The sequence below is a fragment of the Erythrolamprus reginae genome, chromosome 1 (assembly GCF_031021105.1).
Source record: "Erythrolamprus reginae isolate rEryReg1 chromosome 1, rEryReg1.hap1, whole genome shotgun sequence".
Classification (NCBI taxonomy): domain Eukaryota; kingdom Metazoa; phylum Chordata; class Lepidosauria; order Squamata; family Dipsadidae; genus Erythrolamprus; species Erythrolamprus reginae.
The window spans coordinates 106,467,260-106,482,901 of NC_091950.1; the positions used below are offsets into that span (position 1 = coordinate 106,467,260).

A 15,642-nucleotide genomic window follows, 5' to 3' on the forward strand; every position below is an offset into this window, starting at 1 on the left:
TGAAATATTTAAATTTCTGTATATGAAAGTGCTATAATTGTAAGCATATTCGGTAATGAAACATTTTTGTACTAAATGTAATAATTTAATAATAATAATTTATTAGATTTGTATGCCGCCCCTCTACAAAAACTCAGGGCCGGTAACTTAGGCAAAAAGATGCAAAAAAACCTAAGTACAAGGCAAATCCTAAATAAAAGTATCACAGATTTCATAATAAAAAGACAAACACTCACTCCATGTAAATCCTAACCTTTGTAATTATCTTCTATGTTATCCAGCCCTGATTTTGCTCCCCATGAGGGTGCTTTATCGCCTTCATCCCAAAACCATCTAAGATTGTGACAGCAACTAATGGCAAGCAACACCTTATTTTCTTCCACTTTCAAGCTTAAAAGGCCTGCTAATTCCATCCTGAAAACATCAAGAATAGCCATTCCTCGAAGATCTCTTCAGAACTACCAAAGAAGAGACATTTTTGTTGAAGGAAAAATATAAAATATGGAAAGGATGCAACCTTCTTATAGCTACAAAATCTGAGACAATCCTCACTTTTTCTATGTTTTTGGATTTAAACTCTTCCCTTTCCTTTCCACAAGGGATTTCCACAAGGGATTTCATTCATAATGTTTTTTTTAATGGATAACAAATTTGCATGATTTTTATCCAAGTCAAATTAGCTTGAATGATTAGATTCCTCCACCTCCCCATCCAGGACTTTAGTATTAATTTATGGAAACCTCAGTGTTATTTAAATAAGTTTACCTGTCGATGCAATGAATCTTTGTTAGCAATTTCATTTTCAAGTTTATCATTAAGATCATGCACAGATGTAGCTTCACGTTGTGCAGCGAGGTAGCGTTTTTCAAGAGTTGTAATTCTTTCTTCCATATCTTCTTTCTGAGCCATTGCCTAAATTAACATTGTCAGAAAATTACCGAAATATATTCTCCCTCCATTATGTGATTTTTTAAAAATACCATATAAGACACACCTTTTTTCGCCCTAAAAGAGGGTGGAAATGTCTGTGCATCTTATACACCAAAATCAACAATTTTTGGCTTCCGGAAGCCCTGCCCCGTGTCCCATTTTTGCATTCAGGCCTCCCAAACCCTCTGCGTACTCAATTTTTGCAACAAAAAAAAGTGTGTGTGTGTGTGTGTGTGTGTGTGAAAAATGGGCCAATTTTCACAAAAACGGGGGTGTTTTTGCCTTCTCTCAGCTCCCAGGAGCACTCTGCAGCCTTCCAAAACCCTCTGCGTACCCTATTTTTCAGAAAAACGGGTGAAAAATGGGGTGCGTAGAAGGTTTGGGAGGCTTGCACAATACTTCTGGGGGACAGGGAGGACCAAAAAAAATTTCCCCTTGCTTACCTCTTTGAAATTTTGATGCGTCTTATACATTGGTGCAACTTATAGTCCGGAAAATATGGTAATAGCTATTATATCAAGGGAATGATCCAAAAACCATATAGGGTACAATTTGTAACAACTGCAGCTTTCTTTCATCTAACATATCTTAAAGACACTGCAAACTAATAATTATACTCAAAACATTCACCATCAAAGGTGCATACATTCCAAATATATACCATATTTTTGGAGTATAAGATGCATTCTCCCCCCTTAAAAGAGGCCGAAAATGTGGGTGCGTCATACCCTGAATGTAGCTTTTCTGAAGCTTTTTTCCAGCCCTAATGAGGTGCTAGAGATATTCTGCGTTTTGCCTGCTTTTCTCACTGCTTCTCTCTCTGACTATCAGCTGTGCCTCAGAAACAGTTTTTTAATCTCGAACCATGGGATAAAAAACATGCACACGAGCTCAAAACCAGAGGACTAATGCGCTGAAACCAACCAGACTAATAATACTATCCAGATGAATATTTGATAGGCAGAATTCCCACCCACCTCCCAATGTTCTTCCCTGAACTCGAAGGTGCATCTTATACTGCAGTGCGTCTTATACTCTGAAAAATGTGGTAATTTACTTTTGATATTTGAGGAAAGATTCAAAAATAATTGCATTTGGAAGCAGAAATAAGCCATTTAAAGAAAATATCCAGAAATTCCATGAGAGAAGGGACTCTTTTAGCCCCAAAATATTATTTTAAACTTTGCATATGTATCATGTACCAACATTCTTATTCTTCTTAAGAGGAAGCATAATAGGACATCTGTTTTTTAGGATACACCAATAAATAATATTACTGAGCTGGCCAATTTTAGAAGACATAATATGCATAGATCTGAATATGCTGAATTAGCATTATTCTGTGTGATCTTCATACTGATTCACATGAATAGAATTTTTAATAAAAACAACTATAAAAGCAGCTGTTCTCAGGTTAAGAAGTTATTTTATTTATTACTTAGATTTGTATGCCGCCCCTCTCCGAAGACTCGGGGCGGCTCACAACATGTAAAAACAAATCATAAGTAAACAGACAAATTTAAAAATATTTAAATATTTAAAAAACCCCATATGCTAACAGACGCACACACAGACATACCATGCATAAATTAAACATGCCCAGGGGGAGATGTTTCAGTTCCCCCATGCCTGACGGCAGAGGTGGGTTTTAAGGAGTTTACGGAAGGCAGGAAGAGTAGGGGCAGTCCTAATCTCCGGGGGGAGTTGGTTCCAGAGGGCCGGTGCCGCCACAGAGAAGGCTCTTCCCCTGGGGCCCGCCAACCGACATTGTTTAGTTGACGGGACCCGGAGAAGGCCCACTCTGTGAGACCTAACTGGTCGCTGGGATTCGTGCGGCAGGAGGCGGTCTCGGAGATATTCTGGTCCAATGCCATGAAGGGCTTTAAAGGTCGATATAGTCGATGAAAATATCCTAAACCTAGTGCTCATATCAGACTATAAGACATGCTTTAACTCAGGGGGAAAACAAGTACACAGAATAGTGAATATAAGAATATTCACAATATTTATTTATTTATTTATTTATTTATTTATTTATTTATTTATTTATTTATTTATTTATTATTTAGATTTGTATGCCGCCCCTCTCCGCAGACTCGGGGCGGCTCACAACAAAGTGAAAACAATTTACAACAAATCTAAATTACTGTTTAAAAATATTTAAAAGACAATATAGCAATTTAAATCATATTTAAAAAGTCTCATTCTTACCTCTCGTACGTCTCTTTGCAACTTCGTGTTCATTTCTTCAGATTTGATTAGATCTTTTCTAGCAGTATCAAGATCTTCTTCCAGTTCTGCTACTCTGTTAGAAAGGGCAGTGATTCTCTCTTTCATTTGCGATTGTTCTCTAGTTTGCTTTTCTATGATATCTTGAAGTTCTATTACTTTAGCAAGATCTTCATCATGATTCAAAGAGCCATTGGATGATCTCTAATTAGAAAGAAAAGCCACTGTTAATTAAAAAAACATTTAACACCACGAAAGCATAAACATGTGCCATATAATTTTTCATACCGAACCAGAGGTCTCCAACCTTTCCAGCTTGGTGGCCCAGTGGGAGTGAGACGGGAGATATTTCCATGTGAGTGAGAGAGCTCCATCTTGCAGGAACAGCAAATACTTGGGTAGTTCCACATAGACACACTTGCATGCACACCTCTGTTCACGCAAACGGCGGTCATTTACAAAGACCCATTTGTGTGAGTGAAGCTGTGTGCCCTTGTGTCTGCCATTCATGTGATCAGTTGCATGCACATGCATGCTCACATGCCACGTCACTACCTGAGCCACAGCCCAGGGATTGGAGACCTCTGTACTAAACCAGTGATTCAAGCGAGAACAAAAGAATTCTTATTACGTTTCAGGATATATATTTTTCCCCACTGTTGAGTTCTGGTCCTTACTCAAAAATTCAAGAACCAGCCCAAAAGGTTTTTGTTTTCCTGAAAATGATATTTATAGAAACATAGAAACATAGAAGTCTGACGGCAGAAAAAGACCTCATGGTCCATCTAGTCTGCCCTTATACTATTTTCTGTATTTTATCTTAGGATGGATATATGTTTATCCCAGGCATGTTTAAATTCAGTTACTGTGGATTTATCTACCACGTCTGCTGGAAGTTTGTTCCAAGGATCTACTACTCTTTCAGTAAAATAATATTTTCTCATGTTGCTTTTGGTCTTTCCCCCAACTAACTTCAGATTGTGTCCCCTTGTTCTTGTGTTCACTTTCCTATTAAAAACACTTCCCTCCTGGACCTTATTTAACCCTTTAATATATTTAAATGTTTCGATCATGTCCCCCCTTTTCCTTCTGTCCTCCAGACTATACAGATTGAGTTCATTCAGTCTTTCCTGATACGTTTTATGCTTAAGACCTTCCACCATTCTTGTAGCCCGTCTTTGGACCCGTTCAATTTTGTCAATATCTTTTTGTAGGTGAGGTCTCCAGAACTGAACACAGTATTCCAAATGTGGTCTCACCAGCATTCTATATAGTGGGATCATAATCTCCCTCTTCCTGCTTGTTATACCTCTAGCTATGCAGCCAAGCATCCTACTTGCTTTCCCTACCGCCTGACTGCACTGTTCACCCATTTTGAGACTGTCAGAAATCACTACCCCTAAATCCTTTTCTTTTGAAGTATTTGCCAACACAGAACTGCCAATACAATACTCAGATTGAGGATTCCTTTTCCCCAAGTGCATTATTTTACATTTGGAAACATTAAACTGCAGTTTCCATTGCTTAGACCATTTATCTAGTAAAACTAAATCATTTACCATATTACAGACGCCTCCAGGAATATCAACCCTATTGCACACTTTAGAGTCATCAGCAAATAGGCAAACCTTCCCTACCAAACCTTTCCCTATGTCACTCACAAATATATTAAAAAGAATAGGACCCAGAACAGACCCTTGTGGCACACCGCTTGTAACCTGACTCTGCTCAGAATACTCGCCATTAACAATAACTCTTATTACTTGAAAATCTTCTACCAAAGAATGGTGTTGTACCAGGGTCACCCAGAAGGTAATGCACCATTTTTTCCCCTTCAGGCTATAGTAACAGTATGAATGCGAAACTTCAGATATACATTATTTGAATTGTCAGGAGTGTGTGCAAATTTTGTGTTTCTTCAGACAGACAGCGTAACTGCAGCAGTGTTTCGAAATGACGTCTGTAAGTGATGTACATTACAAGCAGCGTGTCGCCATTGAATTTTTCACTGTGGAGAAAGAAACTGTTGGGAACATTCACAAACGTTTGTGTTTAGTTTATGGAGTATCTGCATGGATCTGCATGGATGCCATTTTGAGGATGACAAAGAGATGATTCGCACAGTGCAGAAAAGGCTTCGTGACCAGAACAAGGATGGTACCGACAGGGCATACACGTCCTTGTGTCTCACTGGAGGAAGGCCATAGAACGGGACGGAGATTACGTGGAAAAATATGGAGTGTAGAAGAAACATCACTCTTTCTTGTGTGTAAGTTTCATTGTGTTCAATAAATAATTGTAGAAGCAAAAAAATGTGGTGCATTACTTTCTGTGCGTCTCTCCTATATGGACCAAATGATCAAGAAAATAGCACAATAAAATAGCTTATTTGCTCTTTTTGTCCTTGGAATGGTTTGGAGAAATAAGTTAGATTGCTGCATCATAAATAGATTTATCTTCTCAAAAAACTGAGTAAAAAGGCTAATGAAAAGATGCTTTTAACATACCTTCCCATTAGTGCTAGGCATGTTCTCCTGATCATGATTAATATCTGGCATTCCATCAGCTTGTGTTCTTTTTTGATTGTTTTGTTCTTTCAAAATCATTAGCTGGAATAAAAAGAATAAAATACTATACTAACTGGCATGATCTATATTTCAAATAGAAAAAGGAACATTTAACCAACATTAATTATTTGCAGTGATAATATTCACAAAATATATTCATGTATGGATAACAATGATAGACATATTAATAACCTTGCTTTTAAAGAATTATGATCAATTTCTATAATTTCTTCGGAAGATATTTATCAGGTACAAGCCTGCCTTTAAAATATAGTACAAAAATATTCTAACAAAAACTCAGCAATTGTCATATTTTAATTAGTAAACAAGATTGGTCAATTGATTTTTAAGGTAAGCTAAAGCATTTCAAGTATCTGGTAGTGAAAGCTCACTCCTCGATGAAAAATGATTCCTTGAAAAATACATAGTTATGAAACTGGACAGGTGATTTTTAGAATTCTGAAAAAGTTCAAGAAAGCGGTAGTAGGAGCTTGCACATTTTGTAAGCTGGAGAAAATAATTAGCAGTTCATCAGCTGCAAACAGGAAAGTATCAGGGCATGCCTTTCCAGTCTGGACATCTAGAAAGACCTGCTAAAACTATCCTCTTTTTGTAAGCTACGTGAGCAACACAGAAAGCCCAACCTATGGAATAGTCTCCCAATATAAGTACATGTATTTCCAACTGTATAGTAATTGCATTGTTAATTTCATAAACAAGTTAAATCTGTTTTATTTCATTGTGACTTTGCTCACCTGATTGAGATATACAGTGGTACCTCAACTTAAGAACGCCTCTACTTAAGAACTTTTCTAGATAAAAACCAGATGTTCAATATTTTTTTGTTTCTACTTAAGAACCATTTTCTACTTAAGAACCCGAGCCCGGAAAAATTTCCCAGGAAATTTGAGAGCAGCATGAAGGCCCAGCCAGTTTCCTGCCATTACCCCTTTATCCCGGCCATCTGGTCTGCCAGAGGAGCCTTTTGGTGACGCTTAACAATGCTTTGGCAGTCCAGACCAAACAAAGCACTTTCCTTTTTCTGGGCAGTTGGACAGGGAATAAACCTCTGCCAGCGCCCAGACAAAAGAAACTCTCCCTTCGCTCTGGGAAGCCGAGGAGTCACCACAGCAAAGGAAAAGCGCCGGCTACAAAGCAAGCGAGCGAGAGGAGAGCCCTTCAGCATGGGAAGGAAGAGGAAGCAGGTAGCAGCAGCAGCAGCCAGTGTATGGGAGGCAGCCTCACACCGGGTGTATTAGAGGCGTGTGCTCCTCCTCGCCGCCTCAGAGTTCCTCTTCTTTCTTTTTTTAAGCCTTAAAGTTTTGGATTTTTTTTATTCCCCTCACCTCGCCTTCTTCCTTTGCAGTGACTCTCCTCCTCCTCTTCTTCCTCCTCCTCCTCCCACCCAAATTCTGAGTTTTTATTTCTTTCCCAGTGTGTTTGCACACATTATTTGTTTTTACATTGATTACTATGGGAAAAATTGCTTCTTCTTTAAAACTTTTCTACTTAAGAACCTGGTCACGGAATGAATTAAGTTCTTAAGTAGAGGTACCACTGTATATACTTTGGAATTTGATTTTCCAGCAAGATATTAACTTTACCCATAAAATCTCTCACACACATTTCCCAAAGACCCCCAGTTTCGATCCCACCCATTTCACATTACATTATATCATCACCAGCCAAATTTCTCAAGGCCAAAGAAATTGCCAGACAACCCTTGGTTACAAATAAACTTTTCCTTTCCTTGATAAGTCTTATGCAAACCTGACTTTTTTTTTACATTTGTAGTTTACTGGAAATAACTTACCTCTTTGTGTGTAGTACCTAATTCTTCCTCCAACAAGCTACATCGTTCAAGTGCTACTCGTAATCTTTCTCTTACCTAGGAGATTAAAGTTAAGATATAAACACCAAACAATTCTGCTAGCATTAGATGCTGAAATATTCAGTAACTATCAAGAATAAACTTATATCAATAATGTTGGTGAGTAGGGATAAATTTTAAAAACACAAATTATCAGCACATTTATTATGACTGGAACCATCAAGTAATTGAGCAAACCTAATAATAAGCCATTATGCTTTTTCTATTACTTTTGATTATTTTGATTGATTTTGATTATTACTTTTATTTGACACTCCGTGCCAATACAGTGAAACAGTAGAAGTGATGTGCCAGTGTCTGGGGGCTGTGAGGGTCTGGATGGGTGTCAACAGGCTCAAGCTCAACCCGGACAAGACTGAGTGGCTGTGGGTTCTGTCTCTCAAGGACAATTCTATCTGTCCATCAATCACTCATGGGGGGGGGGGATTTTGACCCCTGCAGCGATGGTCCGCAACTTGGGAGTGTTCCTAGATTGGAGCAACATCTCTTGGCTGTGGCTAGAAGGACTTTTGCACAGGTTTGCCTAGTGTGCCACTTGTGGGCCTATTTGGACACGGAGTCTCTTCTCACAGTCATTCACGCCCTCATTACCTCTAGATTCGATTACTGCAATGCGCTCTACTTGGGGCTACTCTTAAAGAACGTTTGGAGGCTTCAACTAGTCCAGCATGCAGCCGCGAGAGCTGTGTTAGGCGTACCTAGATATTCCCACATTAGTCCATCACTCTGTGAGGTGCAGTGGCTGCCAGTTGGTCTCCGAACACAATTCAAGGTGTTGGTTATTACCTATAAAGCCCTACATGGCATTGGACCAGATTATTTCTGGGACCATCTGCTGTCTCACTGGTTAGGTTGCACAGAGTCAGCCTCCACCGGGTCCCGTCGGTCAAACAATGTCGGCTGGCGAGTCCGTGGGGGAGGGCTTTTTCTGTTGTGGCCCCGGGCCTCTGGAATCAACTACCACCACCACCACCCCCCGGAGATCCGCACTGCCCCACTCTTCTAGCCTTTCGAAAAGTATTAAAGGCACATCTGTGTCAGCAGGTCAGGGACCGTGAGCAACAGTTTTGTTCCAGCCATTAGTATGAAAGATGAATGATTGATTGCTTTTTATAGTGGGTTTTATTTATTTCCTAATGTTTAATTTTATTTATTGTAACTGTGTCTATTTTACCCTGGTAAACCACCCTGAGCCCTTGAGGAGAAGAGTGGCCTATAAATCTAACTAACTAACTAACTAACTAACTAACTAACTAACTAACTAACTAACTAACTAACTAACGAAATAAATAAATAAATAAATAAATAAATAAATGTTTCTGCAACAGAAAGGGTAGATTATATGCTATATGCTAACCTTTTAGACTAGTCATATGGCCAATAATTATGAAAATAATTATGAGGAATTATGAAAGCTGTAATCCATCCATAGAGGTACTGGATACCTCCCTTTGAACCTCATAACTTAAATGAATTATTTGTCAGAGCATAAATTTCAATTAATAATGTCAATACTATATTAGTTGTGATTTATGCCATGTACCAGAACTTAGGCAACATTAATAATAAGCTTTGCTTGAATAGAAATGGAAGGGCAATATTTATTTTTGCTTTATTTTATGATTTAGACCAAATTACAACTCCCATTTTGATTTCTATGCTGCCCCTCTCAACCAACTCATGGCGGCTTATAACAGAATAAATACAAATACAAAAAGGTGTAAGAAATCTAATATCAAAAATCTAAAAAATCTAAAACCCCATTTTTAACATATATATTGGGAGTTATTGTACACTGCCTAGAGTTTTCTTGGAGCTAGGCATTCTTAATGAATCCCAATTTTTTTAAAAAACATAAGTAATTATTTACCTTTTCATCAAGGGCTTTATGATGTTCAAATAGAGACTTCAGTGCTTTGAGAACTTCAACTTCACTAGAAACACCAGCTGGGGATTGAGCTTGTCTTTTTACTACGGTCATTCTTAAAGACCTTTCATGCCGGGAGACAAGGCATTCCAAATGTTCTAGTAGTAACTGAAAATCAAATGCAATTACATGAGTAAAAAGCAGTATATATTGAACTGAAGAAAATAATATTCAAACATATTTCATTATCAATGAGACAGAACTATCACTTTGTTTCTGCTTCTCTACAAAACTATGCAAATTATATTCAATTATTATATATTATCATTTCTGAAGCTGAACATAACTTACAGAAAAGAATGCACTTTCATAATATACACAGCAATCTATTCATTATTCAAAACTATGACTATCTAAGCTTTCGTTTTTACTTCTGTTTTTTTAAAAAGCAAGTACCATCCTAATCCAGTTCTTAAATCTTATTAATGTCTAAAGACAAAAAAAGTGCACAAAAATTGTTCATCTAACACTAATTCTCAGCAATGCAAAGAAAACAAATATCTTCTTGATCAATGTAATGGAGACCATGATAATATTGAATGTTTCTGATTTAGTTGCTGAAGGTATCTAGGTAATCCACTTATGACTGGCCTCTTAACAACTGTTTGAAATTCTGACAGACCCCAAGCATGGCATTTATGAAAGGGTTTTAAAGTTCTGATGCCCACATAATATGTGATCACATTTTGAGTTCTTAGCAACTGTCCTGTATTTACTGTATAGTCATTTGCAGCATCCAGCATCTGTGATTTATAATGTTTTTGCCAGAAACCAATAGTTATTGTTGATTTCTGGCAAAAACCACCTCATAGTAAACAAGGGTTTTGTTTAACAATTGTGACATTCACTTAATGACTGTAGTATCTGCTTAATGACTGTGGCATTTGCTTAGATCACCAAAAAAGTAATAAAAATGGATCTGGTGATGTGGGGTCCCACTTTATAAACATCACAACTTGTGACCCAAGTTGTGGGTGCCCTCATGGATGTAAGTCAAGGGTTACCTGTAAGTTATCTTAAAACTAGGAAGGAAAATCACATTACAATATGCAACAACAATATAATAACATAAACATAATTTGGTTTTATATACTTAGAGATGCCAGTATCATCTACATAATTTTAAATACTCTATAGAGCATATAAATACAGCAGACATTTTTCCATGTCAGAAACTTTACTTGTTACAAAAGAACTTTGTTGCATTACTTTAAAGTGACTAATATTTGGGGAGGAGGAATTTAAAGGTTAAATTACTACAAAACTAACCTACATCAACGCATTGAAATTTTATTAGGGAAGTCTATAATCATGCACACTTCTATATCCTCACTGTTTTAGTCTGAAGTAGCTCGTTCAGCTACATTCATTTTAAAAATGGGCCTTTTCAAAAGAAAGAAAGAGTGCCAATTAAATATTCTATTCTCCTTAGACTCAGGGCGGTTTACAACAGAGCCAGCATATTGCCCCCCACAATCCGGGTTCAATATATATTATATTGTTATAAAATCTGGCTATATATGTACTATCCTGAACATTTTTCTTTCAAAAATATAACTCTAACTTTAATTCCTTTAGATAAGTAGAAATAGTTCTGAAAAGATTTATCACCAAATTTTGTGCTTGACAGATTTCAGTTTTCACAAGAGTGTCGGGCAGTGCATGTAAATCATAGGTTGTTAATCTCTGCTTTGAATGATTTTTGCATTCATTAAATAGTGATACACCCAATGAAGTGCAAGTTCATGACAACCAGTTGAGTTTACCTTTATCGTATATGTATTGTGTAATAAAAACCTAAATTAATAGTTTGGATAATGATTGCAAGGATCAACTTTAAATCTCTTAATAAAAAACCTTGCTGAGAGTCTATATATTAATAATCTGCAGTTAGAAAGTCAACAGTTTGGTGTATGATAAAGCATATCTAATAACAAGGGAACAAATGTTCTTACAGAAATATTATGCAGGATAAAATACCAGAGTCTGGATACATGAAATGTTTTTCTTATTAGGTGAAAGTTGCAAAAATTAAGGCAGATAAATAAAACTAATAATTGTATTCACGTATGAAAAATGTAAGTTCCATTTCAAGAAAAATTCCTAGCACAAAATACAAACAAATGATACCAGAAGATGAACTGACTCTTGTATTGTTTCTTTCTGCTTTCAGCTCTGCAATTTCCTCTTCCCCTTTTCAAGGAGTTGCTCTCTACATATGTTAAGCTCTTTAGTAAGTGCTGCAAACTCCTGAAAAATATAAGCAAATAATAATAAAACATTTATTGTAATGTGCAGTATATATAACAATATAATATATTTGACTAAAGTTACAAAATACTATGCAGGGTTTTTAATATCTCTTACTATCATCTTAAATATCATCTTAAGCAACCATGATTATTTTTTTATAGAGTAGTAATTAACACCAGCCAATCTTTTTCATCCAAGCCTTCTATTTTATAATGTTTGGCTGAAAATCAGTAGGGATATCTCCAAGTTGAAAGTAAGTAATGGTAGACATGTCTGATAAATGTCAAGAAAACAGCATAATTCTATTCATGCTATTACCTTGGACACCATCTCAACTCAAGGGCATGTGTTTTTAAAGAATAAAGATTAGTAATGCTAATATTAATATTATTCTGAATATGTAAACTGAATTATATTAAATGATGTTGGATCATTCTGGCACAAATAAATATTACAACTTTTAATATTATTACATCTTCAAACAGAATTCCTTGTTCTATCTACAGTAAAAGATTCAGTTCACAGTATATGATTTTCTGTACAAAGACATTACATAGTTAGTAAACCGTTAGAAATTACATCTCTCACAAGAACTGAGGAAGACACAGGAATTTGATGCCAATGAGAAAACCTTTCCCCATAAAAAAATCAGTGATTGGCCAAAACTCATCCAATGAACAGTTGTAGCAAAGATAAAATAAATTTGATCATGCCCAGGCAGAACTAACAATCCATTTGTGGAATACTTAGCGAAACTAAGCTTGATATCACTTATAGGAGATTCTCCCCAAAATATTACATGCTTTTATCCAGCTACCACTGTGATATTAACCAAATCATTAGTTACTACTTTAGCTGTGTAGAACTACAGAGTGATTTGTGACTAGATCCAGCTTTATAGTTTAAAATACTTTTGATCTATTATATCCCAAAACATTGTCTGAGAGGTATTCAAAAAGTTTACATTAAGGATTTTGTGCTCCATTTTCCTTATTCTTGGGCCCTAGCTTCAAGGTCTCATTGTAAAAAAAATAAAATAAAAGTAATCTCCTTTTTTCCCGTTAGAAAAAATCTTCAAAATAATTCAAGACTATAATTCCAAATCCCAGCCTTCTCAATCTGCTTTCCAAAAATCCACATATCATTTTGTAGCACCCATTTTGCTACATAGTCCAAACAATCATATACTGTATATTTAAAAACTATTTAAATTTACTCCTTCATCTTTTAAGAAGGTAGAAACTCATCTGATGAACATAGTAAAATCTTGCCAATATACCAAAAATTAAAAAAAGAATAAAAGATTTGATTAAAATATAAGACAAGGTTGAACTTAATGTAAAGGTTGGTTTGCAAACATGGGCTTGATGAAATCCTGTCTCCAGCTACTCCACATATAAGCTGACTGTAAAGGCAGTTTCTGCAGTCTACTCACAAGGAGCAGCTATATGAAGTCACATGAATGATCTCAATGAATTCTCCTCTGTACAGAGAATTACACCAGCTTGGATCCAGTATCTAGTCATCCTTACCTTTACAAAAGCTGTCTTGATAACCAGTAAAAGTCAGCAAGACATCAGTTACCATGAAGGTCTAAGTACCTGATCCAAATATTATTCCAATACAAAAGCTTGGTAATAAATTACTGGAAAACTATACCACTTCAAATGAATGAGTTTAAATAAAACTTCCCACCATCTTGTGATGCCATATTGGAGACAGTAATCTGTCTGAGAGTACTACTTAGATTTACACCAGATGCATCAGTCTACAACTTGCAGCTGCTTTACATATTTTTCTTCAATTAAACTTCTGGCTTTACCCTTAGAGACAAAATGTCTTAAATTATTCTCAGAACAGCCTGTAAGTGTCTATATACCCATGTTTGAGGAATTGGAAAGGAGTAGCAAATAATGCTATTAATCAGAATATTAAATATAATAATTCCAGAAGTATTTAAATGTATAATAATTCCAGAAGTATTTAAATGTATAATTCCAGAAAGTATTAAATGTTTAAACAATCTTTCCCACATTTTCCAGCCACACAGTTTATATTCTATGCTTATGAATTTTTGTGTCACTTTTCAGTATGCATTCTTACACTAACATATTATTATGCCCCAAATATTTCACCGTAATATTTTTAAAGACATTGGCACTGAAAGTATTCATCAATGTAATTCTTCTTGGACTGACTTTACTGTATTCTATTTTTACCAGTTGCTTTTATGTTCTTTACTTTATGGACCATCTGGAGTCAGATGAATTGAGCAAAATAAATCAATTAATAAGCTATCAAGAGAAATCCAACAATGCTTTATACCAGTGATGGCGAACCTTTCTTCCTCAGGTGCCAAAAGAGCATGCGTGTGCCCTATCGCACATGCCCGAGTGCCCCACACCCATAATTCAATGCCTGGGTAGGGCAAAAACAGCTTCCCTTACCTCCCAGAGGCCCTCTGGAGGCCGGAAATGGGCTGTTTCCCAACTTCTAGTGGGCCCAGTAGACTCGTGTTTTGCGCCCCCCCCCCCAGGTTCCAAAGGCTTCCCTGCAGCTGGAGGAGGGTAAAAATGCTCTCCCCCATCCCCATGGAGGTTCTCTGGAAGCCAAAAAACGCCCTTCAAGAACTTCTGTGCAAGCCAAAAATCGGCTGGCCGGAACACACATGCACTTTGAAGCTGAGCTAGGGCAACAGCTCGCATGCCAGCAGATATGGCTCCACGTGCCACCTGTGGCACCCATGCCATAGGTTCGAGTACTTATTTCCGTTTTAGTTATTTTCAAGATAGTCAATCCCATCTCCAAATCTCCAAAGTCTACAGAGAAGGGCGGCATACAAATCAAATCAATCAATCAATCAATCAACAAACAAACAAATTCCAAAAAATCTAATATTGAAGTTTCTGACACATCGTAAGCACATAGGCTAGAGATATTTTGCTAAACATTCTTACTTTCCTCTTAGTACATTGGACCCAAGTGAAACTAATATAAGATCATTGTTTTACAATGCCTCTCCCTGAATGGCCAGAAATTCCCTACTACATTTCTCTTTTCTTCTACATGGACAACTAAGACTTCATTAGTTTGGTTATAATGAACATGTACGCATGCACACACAATCACCCACACAGCACTGCTTGGTTTGTTTCATGACCTGAGTAAAACAGGTGATAGTGAGGATCAAGAGGCTCACTCTTATCCCTCTACGTAAGATTCAGTGTAAATTTTTCTTCCTTATGCCATGTGATTTTACATGGCTAATCCATAGTGTGCAATTGGAAAAAAATATATAGATAAAACATTTCATGGATGTGTGAAAGGTCAGAATTTTATTATTTCCCTGTCAATCCTTCCAAACACCTGAGAATTTTATCAAGTTCATGAATTCTGTCACATGTGAGAAGTTCCCACAATCAAAATTTAAAAACATTTTATTGCTAGGAAAATAAAATAGATTACAATTGCATGATCACCTCTTTCTAGGAATACAGAAACAGGTGATTAAAAACTGTTTAGCTCCTTTCTGTCGGCTATTCCCTCCAGAAATTCAGACTCTAATCCTTATTTAGGAATGAAATACACTAATCTACTTATACAATGTGTGGGAAAGCCAAGACAGCCTGTTTTAATACAGTTTATAATACAAATATAATAAAGTTCATTATTATTTTAACTTTTGTACAATGATTAAAAATTCTGAACGAACAGATTGCTATGGGCAGCAGTTAATATTTTTATAATCTTGTAAGTATTATTTATGATGATTTTGCTGTTGTGTTTATATCTTTAAAATACTTGACTATTTGACTAATGAGAAGGGAAACCAGCTGATCAATAGA

At 36.4% G+C, this 15,642-nt stretch overlaps 1 protein-coding gene across 1 annotated transcript in view; it reads right to left on the reverse strand.

Moving 5' to 3' along the window:
* The window catches only part of PPFIA1 (PTPRF interacting protein alpha 1), a 70,953-nt gene that overhangs the window by 38,422 nt on the left and 16,889 nt on the right, over window positions 1-15,642 (reverse strand). Inside the window, 7 exon segments of the mRNA XM_070761516.1 lie at window positions 766-912; window positions 3,142-3,363; window positions 5,667-5,768; window positions 7,540-7,614; window positions 9,488-9,652; window positions 11,691-11,735; window positions 11,738-11,794. Of these exon segments, the coding sequence (XP_070617617.1) occupies window positions 766-912; window positions 3,142-3,363; window positions 5,667-5,768; window positions 7,540-7,614; window positions 9,488-9,652; window positions 11,691-11,735; window positions 11,738-11,794 (813 nt within the window).